This window comes from Protopterus annectens, chromosome 5.part1, assembly GCF_019279795.1.
Source record: "Protopterus annectens isolate FY-2018-M chromosome 5.part1, PAN1.0, whole genome shotgun sequence".
Classification (NCBI taxonomy): Eukaryota; Metazoa; Chordata; order Ceratodontiformes; family Protopteridae; genus Protopterus; species Protopterus annectens.
The window spans coordinates 674278516-674293225 of record NC_056736.1 but is presented as its reverse complement, the minus strand read 5'-3'; the positions used below and the strand labels follow the sequence as shown (position 1 = coordinate 674293225).

Below are 14710 nucleotides of genomic sequence, written 5' to 3'. Positions count from 1 at the left end.
TATATATATATATATATATATATATATATATATATATATATATATATATATATATATAGATGGTTGTGTATATCACGTAGCCGTAGCCGGTGTGACCTTGAGTAGCATCCTGCCCTCACCAAGAATGATACCATGGTATAAAGGAAATATTCTCGATTTCAACAATTGGCTAAGTTTGTGGTGTCATTCAAAGGGGATCCAGGTGTCTGTCCGCTTGGGATGACATGCTCAACAAGCAATGCTGCTTCGCTAGAGACGGCTTGTAGCTGTCACTCTTAGGCCTTCTAATACTAGCCAAGGCTCTTGCGACCCCCATAGTGCCCTTTTTAGGCAAGGCTCAAAAGAGTAACCCACTGCCATAAATACGTTACAAAAAACTGAGGGTAATACTACTCAGTGCTAGAAGTCTAATCCTCAAAATGCACGCACTAGAGGCGCTCCGCAGTATGGAGAAAATCGATACATGTGCAGTAACAGAAACCTAGTTTAAGGCTCCAGTGAGCACCCCAGCACTGCCAGGCTACAACTCATACCATACATTTCGACCACAGAACCCAAACCTAAATACAAAAGGTGATTGCGTATTCATATTAATCAAGGATCCCCACACCTCCAGGATCGTAGCACAGCACGATGCTTTAGAGATCATCCACGTGCAACTAACAATGGGCAAAATTGCAATTCAAATTGTAGCTTGCTACAGATTACCCACCATGTCCCAGGACCCTAATTACATGTTTCTGGAAACATTGGGAAACATGAAGGTCCTACCAAACACCCTAATATTGGGTGATTTCAATTACCCAAACATTAACTTGGAGAACTACTCAAGTACTAACTCCCTTGCCCAACATTTCCTAGAATTTATAAATCCCAACGTCCTGGTCAACTGGTCATCACTCCCAACAGAGTTGACAACATATTGGACCTGGTCATCACCAATTGGGCGACTGGTGTTCCACACCGGAGGTCATCCCCTCACTGGTTAGGTATGACCATAAAGAAATCTCTTTGGATATCCACTTTCCGCCCCCACCCCCGGACAAGGAAATCACAGTGAAAACTTTTCAAAAGCAAACTTCATGTTACTTTAGAATGAGGTGGAAAGTTTCTTCGCCCCCATACTAAAGGATAATGCTGTCCAAGTTGTAAAATCCTTTACTAATGCATTCTACGGGCACCTACAATAATGCATGGATTGTGCTATCCCAGGCAAAACCAAGACTCACTCCTCCAAGAAAAGGAAACAAGTCTGGTGGACTCCTGCCATAATCAAGCAATACAGAAGGAGGAGGAAACTAGTACAGAATAGAGTAAAATCCCAAGAAGGGAAGATATCCCTTATCAGCAAGAAACTACGATCCGTCAAAATCATCCAAGGAGTGCTTCGATTGAAAAATTGCCGAGGACTCAAAATATAACCACAAGGCATTCTTTAGTTATGTCTAGAATCTAAGTGGCAGTGGTCAGATCTGCTTGAAGTTAGTGCAGAATTGCATAAAATACACTCAACCGACCGATATCGCCAACATCCCGGCAGACAGGTTAAGCGCAAACTTCACCCACAAAATGGCCCATAACCATACCAGAAGAATGTAGAATCCCTGAAATCACAGACACTCAGGTTAAAACAGCCCTCTCAAGGGCCAAGAACACAGCATCATTGGAACTGTATGTTGTCCCAGGCTGCATCCTACATGAGTTTAAAGGCAAACTAACCCTTCCTCTTAACACATGTTCAGACTCGGCATCTCCACAGGCTACGTACCCATAGAGTAGCACACGGAACGGTTATTCCGCTTCAGAAAGGTGGAGCCACAACAGACACCGGGAACTATCGCCATATAATCCTGACTAGCTTGGTTTGCGAGACTGTGGAGCGCATCATCATGGAACTCTCTTGGGAACCTCCAAACACTGGGCCCTACCCAGTTCGTCTTTGTAAAGGCAGATCATGCCTCCTAAACCTGGTGGACTTATTTGAGACAGTTACCTAGGCTATAGACGAGGAAAAGATGGTACACACAGCCTACCTAGACCTCGCAAAGGCGTTTGACACCATTCATCATTCTGGCGTTATAGACAAGCTCACCAGCCTGAACATAAACCCTTAACTCACAAAATGTGTTGCAAACTCGCTGACGAACAGAACCCAGATGGTGAGAGTTGCGGGAGTTGGTTCCAACTTTAAACCGGTAACAAGTGGCATTCCCCTGGGCTCAGTCTTAGGGCCCCTCCTGTTTGGCATATACTTCTCAGAGGTACAGGCAAGCACAGGAAGACTATGGCTAACCAAGTTTGCAGACGACTGCAAACTAGAGTCTATAATTGACTCTCCAGCTGACACACACATACTCCAAAATGCTCTCACTGAGACGGATACCTGGTGTCAAAATCATGGCCTCAAGCTAAATGCCAAAAAGTGCATAGTCATTTGCTTTGGAAAAAACAAAGTACCCACAAACTACCACATAGGTGGTAGTCCCTTAAATACAGAAGATGTAATAATGGATCTGTAGACACAAGTAAATAGTATTCTCACCTTTAATAATCATATTGCCAAAGTGGTTAGAATATCCTTCTTTGTGGCCCACCTAATCACAAAAGGGTTCCCACCCAGATCAAAAGAGGTCATTGTGACCCTCTACTCTACACTTATCAGACCCAGAGTACAACACCCCATTTGGTATGTAACTTAAGACACCTGTAACAGCTGGAAACACCACGAACGTACCTCACCAAGAGGATCACTGGCCTCAAACAGATGCCCTATGCAGCTCGACTGAATAAACTCCAGCTGTACTCTGTTGCGTACTGCCTACTCAGAGGTGATCTCTGCCTCACGTATATGGCCATGTCCAACCCAGAATTGATGGGACATGGTCCACCTAAAGAAAATCTTATCCCCTTGAGCCGCATGCTCTAGAGATCTAATCTTCACCACAGCAATAAATAGGACGTGCTGGAGGGATAGATTTCTGCCCCAGAAACTTCCCATGCTTTGGAACAGGATTCCAATCTACATTAGGCAGAGCTCCTTGCTAATAGAAAGTTTACCCCGGGGATCACTTCAGTGACTCTGCCGGACAGAGGCACAGGGAGCTAATGTAAGGTGGCAGCGAAAGCCAAACACATTTTGGCTGGGCTTATAAATGCCTTCGGAGAGATAGCCTAGTACCTACCTATGAACAGATATTCATATACATATATGCATATACATATACATATATATATATATATATATATATATATAGTCACACACATAGATATATATATATATAAATACATATATATATATACACGTATTTTTATCTATATATATATATATATATATATATATATATATATATATATATATATTTATATACACACACATTTTATATATATATATATATATATATATATATATATTTATATATACACACACATAGTATACATATACATGTTTGTGTGTGTATATATATATATATATATATATATATATCTATGTGTGTGTGTCTGTGTGTGTGTGTATATATATATATATATATATGTGTGTGTATATATTATATACAAAATGACTGCTATCACTTAAGAACGAAAATCAGTCAGCGAAAAAGAACTTGTACTATTTAAGAAAAACACATAAACAGGTGCTTGAGTGCTTTTGTCCGTTTAATGTGCCAGAAATTCATCAGGAAAGCTATTAATCAGAAATGTTTGGGATTAAGTACAAAGTAAAAAGTTTTAAGTCACAGTACAATTTGTAAAATGATCAATGCACCTTGTTCAATTTAAATATTTAGACCTGTAATGTAATTAAATGCAGTGTTTTCAGTAAGGTGGGCATGGATTGAAGGTTATAGCTAGCCCCTTAATGCAACCTTAATATTAAAAAAAAGTCCATTACCATTAATTCCTTTGTAGAAATTCTGAGTTTAGGTTTAAGATTCTTGTTCAGTAATAGATTGTCCATTTCCTCAAATAAATACTGTAATTCCTATAAAATGAAAAAATCCTTGACAAGGTGTGAATTTACATGCTGTGTTTATTGAGCTCATCTGTCGGATCATCCTATATAACTGTAGGGGTATGTTTTTATAAAAACTGTCATTTAGTTAAAATCCATTTTACCAAAAGAAAAGCTGTCAGTAAGCCAACATCTTATAAAATTTAGCACCGAGCCAAAAACAGATATTTTTAGTGTGTTACTATGTGCTTACTAGTGAAACTTTCATGTGAAAGGTTGAGGGTGAAGAAAAAGTCACTTACTTTTAAACATTTTAACCAAAAGATAAGCAGACAGTAAGCCAACATTATAAAAAACGAAGCGAGTCAAATTAAATATTTAGTGTTACGATTTGTTTACTAGTGTAACTTTCTTGTTAATGGTGGAGGTTGAAGACCAGTTTAATAATTGATCCTTTTTTGAGCAGTTTTAAGTTTGCTTTTTCTTTGAGCCCAAGAAGGGATTCTGCATTTATTTCATGTTGCCATTTAAGGTCTTTGAAGTTTGGAAGACCTTAGCTGTCCCCAAAGAAATGTTTTTTTTTGTTCAAGGACAAAAAAATCTTACACCTGTAAAAGCATGGCATGTAGCACTATGCCTGCGCCAAGACAGTATTGTCATCCTGCTTTCTGATTGCTGCCTTATGCTCTTTGATGCGGCTTAAGAGCTTCCGAGTAGTTTTGCCAGTGTAGAAGCAGGGTCATGAGTTGCATATTGCTGCGTAAATGACAAAGCTGCTATTGCAGTCGTAGTAATTAAAAGACTTAATCTCTCTGCCGTTGTGTGGAAAGACAAATTCTTGCGCTTGTAAGATGTAATCACTGGAAAAGCTGCTGTTACAAGCAAACATGCCTGGATTATCTCCCTTGTTAACTCCTGAATCAGGAGAAAAAGAAGGATCACCCTTTTGAAATGAATTGCATAGTGTCATAGTTTTCTTGTGTTTAAAATCAGGGGAATCTCTTAATATGTTTACAGGGTCTCTGTTATCTGAGGTAAGTTGCCAGTTGTAATTGATAACTTTGTTTTTACCCAGATAGAACCAAGGAGTTTCGAAAAACATTAGTTTGTCTCCTTTTTTACCGACAAGATGGGAAAACCAGTTTTGAAGATTATTCTGGCAAAATGGATAACAGATTGTATTTTTCACGATTATTCCTTGAAAGGCCTAACCTTACCAGAACCACTGAAAGCACAATCAACCAGGTAGATGGTGACATCAGCTGCTTTTTAGGCTAGAGTTTCCATTGATGACATTTGTGCAGCTGCCAGTTGGTCGAATGATCATACATTTGTTTTTCATTACAAATTGCACATCATTTGCAGGAATAGAGCATTATTCGGTTCTGCAGTGCTCCGGCATATTCTTGCATGAAGGCCACCCAAGGTAACTTTGCTGGGACTCTGTCCCTTTCATTGAGGAATGAATGAAAATGACAACTTAAGATATAAAAATTGTGCACTCGGTGTTCCATCTGTGTTCTCCATTTTCATTCTTCAACTGCCCTCCCATCTTCCCCCATCTATGTTTTTGGGAGTGTCCTAATAGAAATTTTATTAGGAACCATTGTTCCTGTTGGAGGGCTTGATCTTTCAGCTTTCAGTGTCCTGTTTTGGCCATTTTGAGTTAAAATTTATTTTCCTAGGATATTGTATAGTAGCATCAGACTCGATCTGAGGTGGTACAGTGATCAGGGCATTATGGGTATGGGGGCAGCTCAAAAGTTGAATCCTACAATCTAAAGAAAGTGGCAGAGCCCATTTGTTGAGGAAGAATGAAAATGGACAGTGCATACGGTGAGTACGTAACTTTTATAATTCAAGATTACTCTGTTTAGGGTGGTAATAAAATGAGCTATTCTGACATTTTATGAAGAACTATTTTTCCCCAACAGTGAAAGGACTGTGTTGCAGAATGTCATTGAGAGGCTGAGGTGGAAAGATTCTAAATCTGTAACTGCCCAGCGCACACAATTGGATACTACTTGTATTAAAGAGGTACATTTTACTTGGGTTTATTCATTTTGTGCATCTTTTAGAACAGTATCTATTGTTCATGTTTTATTTTGTTGTGTTGTTGCTTTACAATATATCTTACAATTTTCTTTAATAAAATAATTTTTATCTGTCATTTTTACTTGAAAGTTGTCTGCACTTAGTGGCAGTTGGGTTTTCTTCCAAGAAGGAATTCCTCTATGGATATTTGTTGGACCTGATGTTATTCTCGTCACCATTCATCACATTTGGGTTTAGGACACGACATTGGATCCAAGCTGGCACACTAGACAACAGCTTAGCTCCAGCACCTCCCCGTCCATAACCATAATGCACTGCTGCCCTCTAACCCCTTATATCTCATTTGCCACTTTAGTTGATCAGAAGCAGATAAGTCAGCTTCTCATAGTTTTTGTAAGTAACTCTTCTAATTTGGGTTTCTTAGTTTTTCTCTGTTAAGTTCCGTAGTCTAGTTTATGATGTTTTTTTCCCCTTCCGTTGGTTGGCTTGTTCTGGGTAGTCGATTATTTTGGTTTCCTTTTGGTGCCCTTTTCTGTTGTCCAGTGTAGTAGATTAGGAATCCCTTTTCTTGACTGTCCTTTGGGTTGTTTGGTTATTTTATTAATATCTTAAGAATTTTATTTTTGTGCAGTTTCCTAGCAGTTTATCATTTAGTTACTGGATGGATCTCTGGGTTTTTGAAGTTAAGCCTGGTTTCTCTCAACTCTTTCTTGGTTATTTCTCTTCGGCTTTGTTTGCCCATATGTCTGAAAAGCTTCTGGGGCTGAAGAGGTGCTCTGTGTGCAGTAGGAAAATGCCAGTTTCTGATTCGCATGAGGAATACCTCTACTGTTTCGACGCTGGCTATCTTGAGGTAGACTGCAGCATTTGTGCTGTATTCATCCCCAGAGCCTTGGTCAACCGTTGTAACAAACTCCTTTTGAAAGATATTGTTCAGGGAGGCCTTTTGGTTAAGGAATCCTTCTCCAAGTCGTAACCCTGTGTACATGGAAATCTTTGTCATCTTTTGGAAAGGTTTCTTCTTTGAAACCTAGGCTGTCGGATCCCACATCCGTCTCTAGTCTTAGCTGTGGCGGATCAGAGACCTTCTAGAGCGTCAACTTCCAAATCCAGGGCTTCTGTTCCCAGCCCTTCGGATCTTAGAGTTTGATGTTTGACTCTCTGATTCAAGGCCTCTGGATCAAGGCCTTCGGATCAGAGCCAAATCAAATCTGTCATGGATCCGACCTTTTTGGATCAGAGGGGTTTGAGAACTGTGTCTTCGGGTCTTTCTGTTTCCTCTGATCTGTTAGTCTGATCTGTCATCCTTGTCGGATCCCATCCTAATTGAGGATCTTCCTTCAGATCCTGTAGTAGGGCATCATTTATTTTCTCTTCCACATAGGACACGTTCCCTAGACCAGCAAAGAATGCCCTCGGGATTTTGGCACTGGTCTCCGGCTAGGTCCTCTGTTTCCTCCCGATCCTCTAGGAGCATCCTTCCTTCTGATATGAACAGAATGATACAGTCCTTCTTGAGGGCTCAAATCAAACTGGGGCTCTTGGCTTCCGCAGCCCACAGGATTGGGTAACCATCTCCCACTCCCTGGCTACTTTCTCCTCGTTCGATCTCCCAAGGTTTGGACTTGGGGGGGGGGGGACCAGAGCCCAACAGCGAGGTAATGGGGGTTACTGGGACCTCTCTTATCCCTAACCCTGCAGAGTTGTTTTCTAGCTCTGCTCCCCTTACCCCAGGACAGACTGGACCACTGGTCCGGGTTGTTGACCTGGAGTCCATGGGGGGATGGTTTGGGTCTGGGCTTTTCTGACCATTCCCTCCCTGCCCCTTGGTGCTTCAGTACTTGGTACCTCCGCAGATGCACTATCCCAAGGGTCGGAGGTTCTAGTGGGGTTTGCTTATTCATTCATTCATTCATTTTGGTGTTATCAGCGGGGAGGGGACCTCGTCCAGTCCCTCCGGATTCAGAGTAGTAGAAAAATCCTTGTCTGTTAAGAGTGGTCTTCCCAGCCCCAGAGCTTGAACAGATCCCCTCATCCTGCTCCAGGTCAGCCCATCCGATCGAGCCTACCGAAAGAATTGCCCCATAGGGGCCCCCCACCTCATACGAGTATTCCCCCGAGCCTCCTGTGGAAGAAGTGCCTCAGAAAAGGACATCTTAGAGGAGACATCTGGACTTTCCTATGCAGTCTCTCACTGAGGAAATGGATGTCTACAAAGGGTAGGGGTCCCAACTCGATGAAGTCTACTTTGCAGACATACTGGAGTTTCGCAACACCAAGGGCGGTTGGTTTGCTCAGCCCCCATTTTCTGAGGAAGCCGTGTTCCTGGAGGCTTTCGGTATGGGCCTTTTTACCTCTTGGGTGTCCCTCTTGCTGACAAATTAATCAACCTCATTACCAGCAGGGCTCGGAAAGAACCTGATACAGTCAAGCCAGTACCCAAAAAAGCAGACAAGTTCTTAAGCCCACTGTCAGACAAGGCCTTTTCATCCAAGGCAGTTTCAGTTGATGCAATTCTGGTAGCTGCCACCACCAATAAAGAGCTGGCAGAACAGAACTCATCTGTCCATCCTCCCAGCCAGGTAATCGAGAGCATTGGTCAGATTTGGAAAGTGGGTGTTCACATCGCCTTCTTTCAGCCTGCCAGCTCTGAATTTCCTGACTCATTTCACCCGTCTCCAGAGGGATTTGATAAAGGACCTCACCACCTCCTCTCAAAGTCCATCTGTGTCTCCCTAGCTTGGGCATTCTTGCGTCAATAGCTAATTTGTCCATGAGGTTGCTATCTAATGCTGCAGAGTGTTCTTCATGGGAGGCAGGTATAGCATTGTCATCAGGCATCATACCTGGCTGTGTTAAGCTTGTTTGCTGAAGCTTAAAGCATTATTCTCCATTGCCCCCTTTGATGGCTCAACTCTTTGGACCAAGCTTCAAGGAATTTTGACCCGCAGTGAGCAAGAAAGAAAGACTGTTGTCAGCTGTAGGGATCAAATTCTCCACCCTCTGAAAGGTCCTTCTCCAAGACCCAAAAGGGGAGCAGGAAAATGTGGTTCCACAAGTCGGTCTGTCTTTCAGGAAGCTCGAAGATTTCTCTTCCAGGGGACAGGGGAGAGGTTTCAATGGTCGGTGATGCCTTACAGGCAGAGAATACCCACAAAATCAGGGTTCTAGGGAGCTCTTCTCTCAGAAACTCTTCCAGCGGCCCTGAGCCATTACCAGCCTGTCCCTCGGTGAAGGCATTTGGTGGTCGGTTGGCTTTGCACCCTTTAGCCTGAGCAGACATAATCACAAATGATTAATGGGTGCTAAGAATCATATCCATGGGCTACTACATTCCCTTTTCAGATCCCCCACCTAGAAGCAGAACGCTTCCAGATGTGTCACCCATTCAGAGAGAGTTAGCCTGTCTAGAGGTCATCAACCTCATCCAAAAAAAGAGCCACCCAGAAGGTACCTCAGGACAGAGAGGATCCAGAACGTAACTCCCGCTTCTTTTTGGTACCCAAGAAAACCGGAGGACCTGCGTCCTATTCTGGACCTGAGTCATTTAACCTGTCAGTCAAGAAGTCGAAGTTTCAGATGGTTACTGTTCAGTCAGTTGTCACCCTTCTGCAGGTGTACAACTGGATGTGCACTGTGGATCTCCAGGTCGTGTACTGTCATATCAAAATAGACAGTCCAGGAGATTTATCCACTTTCGCCTAGGGGCGATCACTTCCAGTTCAGAGTCCTGCCATTTTGGACTCACCACAGCCCGCTGGGTGTTCACCAAATGCATGGCAGTGGTGGCAGCTCATCTCAGGCTGCAGGTATTCCAGGGGTTTCCCTGTCTCGACAATTGGATCCTTATAGTGGAGAGCACATGTTTCTTCTTTGCCTTTTTGCACAGTTGGGGATAACAGTGAACCTCTCCAAGTCTTCCTTGATTCCATCTCAACAACTGGCATTCATAGGCCTTCAGTTGGACAAAACCTTGGAGACTGCAGCCTTTCTCCTTCCGGCAAGCCCATCTTATTTCATCTCATGCTCAGTCTCTTCTGGAGCAAACCCGGATGCCAGTGTTCCCTCATTCACCATTTATCTCCTTCCAATGTCCAGGTATTACTTGAGAGTACTACAGTGGACCCTAGCTGTTCAGTCGTCCCATCTTTCCCTTCCTCTGTCAGTCTCCGTACGAGTCATACCAATATGTCGGAGACATCTCTTATGGTGGATGTACTCCCTGGATCTCCTGGTAGGGAGACCCTTTTCACCTCTAGTTCCCATGACCACGGTAATCACGGATGCTTCCGTCTTGGGAGGGGGGCATTTTCAGGGCAAGGCTGTCCAAGTGACATAGTCCCAATCAGAGAGCAAGCTGCACATAAATGTCCTGGAGATAAGAACACTTATTGAATCATTGCAGGCTTTTCACGTCTGCCTCCCTCTTGGGACAATAGCAGTTTACACAGACTACATTGCTGTTGTGTGGTAAATAAAAAAGCAAGAGGGCACACGTTCTTATCTGCTTTGTCACGAGGCCATGAGGGTTTGGAAGTGGGTGATTTCCTCAGGGTGCTTTCTCTTGGCAATCCATATTCCCAGAGCATCCAGCATGCTGGCGAACAAGCTGAGCAGGGCTTTTCTGACCCCTCAAGAGTGGTCCTTGAGTCCATTAGTGGCGAAGCAGGTCTTCCGTCGGTGGGGTCAGCCGAGCTATGATCCGGTTGCTTCTCCTCTCAACAACAAATGCAGCAATTACTTTGCCTTGATTCCCCTAGAGAGCGAGTTCCCCAGGGATGCTCTGACTCATGATTGGCCTCTGGGTATTCTTTATGCCTTCCCACCGTTTCCTTTTATTCTGAAAGTACTTCAGAAGGCAAGACACCCTAGGATGCAGTTGATCCTCATTGCCCCCTTTCAGCCTTGACAGGTGTGGTTCCTTCTTCTGCGGTCTCATCTGAATTACATCCCTTGGGTGCTCGATCCAGATCTGATTTCTCATCCATCTCTCCATCCGCTTCCAAATCTGGAGACCCTTTGTCTGACAGCTTGGTTTGTCTAATTCCAGTAATTGTTGCCAAGTCCAGGCTTGCATCCCCTGCAAGGATAATTTTCTTCCTTCTCAGAAATCGTCTACCAAGAGAGTATTTGAAGCAAGTGAAAGAGCTTCTCTATCATGGGTAAAGGTCTGAATCTAGATCCATTTTAAACCCCTATTTCTTACTTTCTTCTTTTCCTGACTTCCCATTTTCAGTAGGGCGCCTGTTTCTCTACCATCATAGTCCAATTGGCAGCAATTTCTAATTTTCATATCACTGAGTCTTTCTTATTCTCTCCTCTGCACAGCCTTTTTGAAAGGTGTCTTTTTGCTGCATCCTCCAGTCAAAGACCCTTTCCCACCATGGGATCTTGCTGTAGTCTCTGACAAGACCCCCTTTCGAGCTTGATGCATCCTCCAATACCAAATTCCTTTCTTGGAAGAGTGCCTTCCTGGTGGCAATAACATTAACTAAGAGTTGCAGAATTGCAGGCTCTTACCATTAAGCCTCCTTATTTGATATTTCATAAAGACAAAGTGGCTTTGAGACCTAATCCTTCCTTCATGCAAAAAGTGGTCACTGAAGCAAACCTTAATCAGTCTGTACAACTCATGTTTTTTCCCCAATTATGCCAGTAAGGTAGAATGCATTTCATACACACTTTACATGTTCATAGATGGCTCCATTTTTATTTGCACAGAACTAAGTCCTTCCGCCTCTCTGAACAATTGTTTGTGGCATTCTCAAGTATCAGAAGGGGTCAAGCTGTTTCGAAAACTATTTCCGTGTGGATTTTTCAGTGTATTTACTCCATGTATTCCTCTCATGGTTCTCCATTGCTTGGAGCAGTTAGGGCTCATTCTACCAGGTTAGTGGCTATGTCAGCTGCCTTTTTAACTAGTCAGTCCTTGGATGACATTTGTGCAGTGGCGACTTGGTCTTTGCCAGATTTCTTCTAGCCCTTCTCTACCATCATAGTCCCAATTGACAGCAATTTCTAATTTTTATGAGTCTGTTTTTTTCTCTCCTTTGCAAAGCTTTTTTGAAAGGTGTCTTTTTGCTGCATTTTCAAGTCCAAGACCCTTCCCCACCATGGGATCTTGCTGTAGTCTCTGACTTAGACCCCCTTTGGGGGCCTGATGCATCCTGCGATATCAAATTCCTTTCTTGGAAGAGTGCCTTTCTGGTGGCAATAACATTAACTAAGAGTATAACATTGCAGGCTCTTATCATTAAGCCCTCCTTTCCTTATTTGATATTTCATAAAGACAAAGTGGCTTTGAGACCTAATCCTTCCTTCATGCTAAAAGTGGCCACTGAAGCAAACCTTAATCAATCTATACAACTCCTAATGTTTTTTCCCTAATTATGCCAGTAAACACACTTCTGCTGTCATCTCCCCTCTCTGTGAAGTGTGCTCGCTCTCTTTAAACGTCTTGGGCTGCGGGTGCACCCCCCAAACTTGAATAAGTACTATTGCTGAAATGCATTTCCAGTGAAAATATTACAAAGGGTTCTCTGCAAACACGGCTTTTCTTCAAATTAAACGCAATGTATGTCTTAACTTTCAACATAAAGACTTAATGTTAATGCCTTTATATACGGAATTTTTTTGTTTAAAGCATGCACACTTGCAGAGGCCTGTCTAGCTAGCCCAGTTTTCCTAACTCCAGTCCTGTAAGACCCCATTTCAGACTCTAGTTGATGACACACTGCTGGGTTCTGTACCTCTCTGTGAGTAGTAGCAAGGCAAAATTTTAAATTTTTATCTATGGCTTTTACATCCAACTGTGCTTTTGTCCCCCAGTTTCATCTGTGACCAGTCAATATTAGACTATTTTTGTATGGCAATAACTATCCACTTCCAAACTAAACTGCACTACCCCAGAATTAGTAACACCAGAATTAATTAAGTTGTGCTAGTTTAGTTCCTCCCATGAACTGTACTGCCATTTACTTAATTGCAGTTCATCTATTCTCTTGGTACTCTCTCCATATCACTTAGCTACAGTTTGAATCATTTGATTGTTTGTTTTTGTTTGAATTGCCCATCTTCCAGAATCTGGTTGAGAGACCTGTCAATCACTCCCACAGGACTCCTGCAATTAGTCCCTACCCTCCTCCCCCACTAGGAATGCGTAGTACAGAAGTTATATAAAGGCCTGTATTCACTGTTGTCTTATTGTTTTCCAGCCCACAACCCTTCCTAAGAGCAGCTAACAGGTCTCTGCCCACTTCTCTCCCCACCCTGCCCCCAATTCCCACCCACCCCTGGTGGTCCTACCTTTGAGAACAAACCCTTCCCATCATTTTTACCACCAACCACAACACTACTCCCAACTCTAAATCCGCCATCTTCCCATTACTACCCTTCCTCTTCTGATAACATGAATAAGCATACCATACTTAAACTCTTTGCATACCCTCTCCTTGCATATCTTACCAAAACTCCATTATGCCCCCACTCAACTTCCACTGTACAACTATTCACTCCATCACTCATGACTCACCCTCACTCTGCTCCTCTCCCACCAACTCAAGAACCATCCCTACGCATCCCCCACATATTCTATCAATGAAAATACTAAAACTAAATGCATCCCTACAAGTTAACAAAATAACCCTCCCACCACATGTTACCGACTGCACCTATTCATAAAGTTTCCCTAAAATGCAAACTCTCTAATAAAACTAATAACCTCATGCATATCAAAACTTGCCCTCAATGGAGACATCCACCCCACCCTGGCCCCTCCATCTCCAACCCCACTTCTAATAATCAGACTAACAACCACATCTCCCAAATCCCAGCCTTTGGAAAACCAAATGACTTCCTTCTGCTAAGCCTAAATATCAGACATATAGCCAGCAAAGTCTGCTAACTCCATGCCACCATAGACTTATACTCCTTAGATATAATCATCCTGATAGAAATCTGGCTAAAACCTCACATTACCAGTGAGCAAATCCTCCCTAATGGTTACAACATACTAAGACTAGACCGACTAAACAAGAAATGAGGTGGTATAGTTATAATATTTAAACAGCATCTAAACATCCAGATTCTAAATTCATAAGCTCCCCAAATTGCCAATGAAGAAATACTATATACCAACCTGAAAATAAACCAAAATCAAACCATCTACATCAAAGGATGCTACTTCCCACCTGGCCAAAATATCCCCCCACTAGAAAACCTCTTAAGCTGGACTACCCACCATCTCCCTCAAGAGACCATAATTTTAGGTGACTTCAGTATTGATTGGCAATCCTGTTGCGGCAACCATCCAACCCAGCATCTAAACCTTCATGGCTTCACCCAACTAGTCCAGTCACCAACCAGAATAAGTAAAAACTCCAACAAGCACACTACCCTGGATTGGATACTAGTCAGTAAGTTTCCGCAGTCCTATATAGCAGGCTGCCTTATCAGATAGCCTTAGTGATCATTCCCCAGCGTTCCTAATCAAAAAACACCTATACCAAGTTAAACCGGACATCTACCGTCAAATACGTAAAAAAACTACACTTTAACCCAATCACATTAATCTCATCCCTCAAAGAATGTCACTGGCACCCTCTAAATTACCTCAGCCTAGATGATGCAGTCCAATTTTTCAGTACTACCTTCCTAAGCATCCTCAATAACCATGCCCCCATAAGACTTACCAGAACCAAAGCCCAA

General features: G+C 42.7%; 1 protein-coding gene across 1 annotated transcript in view; it reads left to right on the top strand.

The window, feature by feature from the left end:
* The window catches only part of LOC122803253, a 1850609-nt gene that overhangs the window by 823123 nt on the left and 1012776 nt on the right, over positions 1-14710 (top strand). Inside the window, exon 4 of the mRNA XM_044072846.1 lies at positions 5884-5986. Within this exon, the coding sequence (XP_043928781.1) occupies positions 5884-5986 (103 nt within the window). The remainder of the gene's footprint in view (positions 1-5883; positions 5987-14710) is intronic.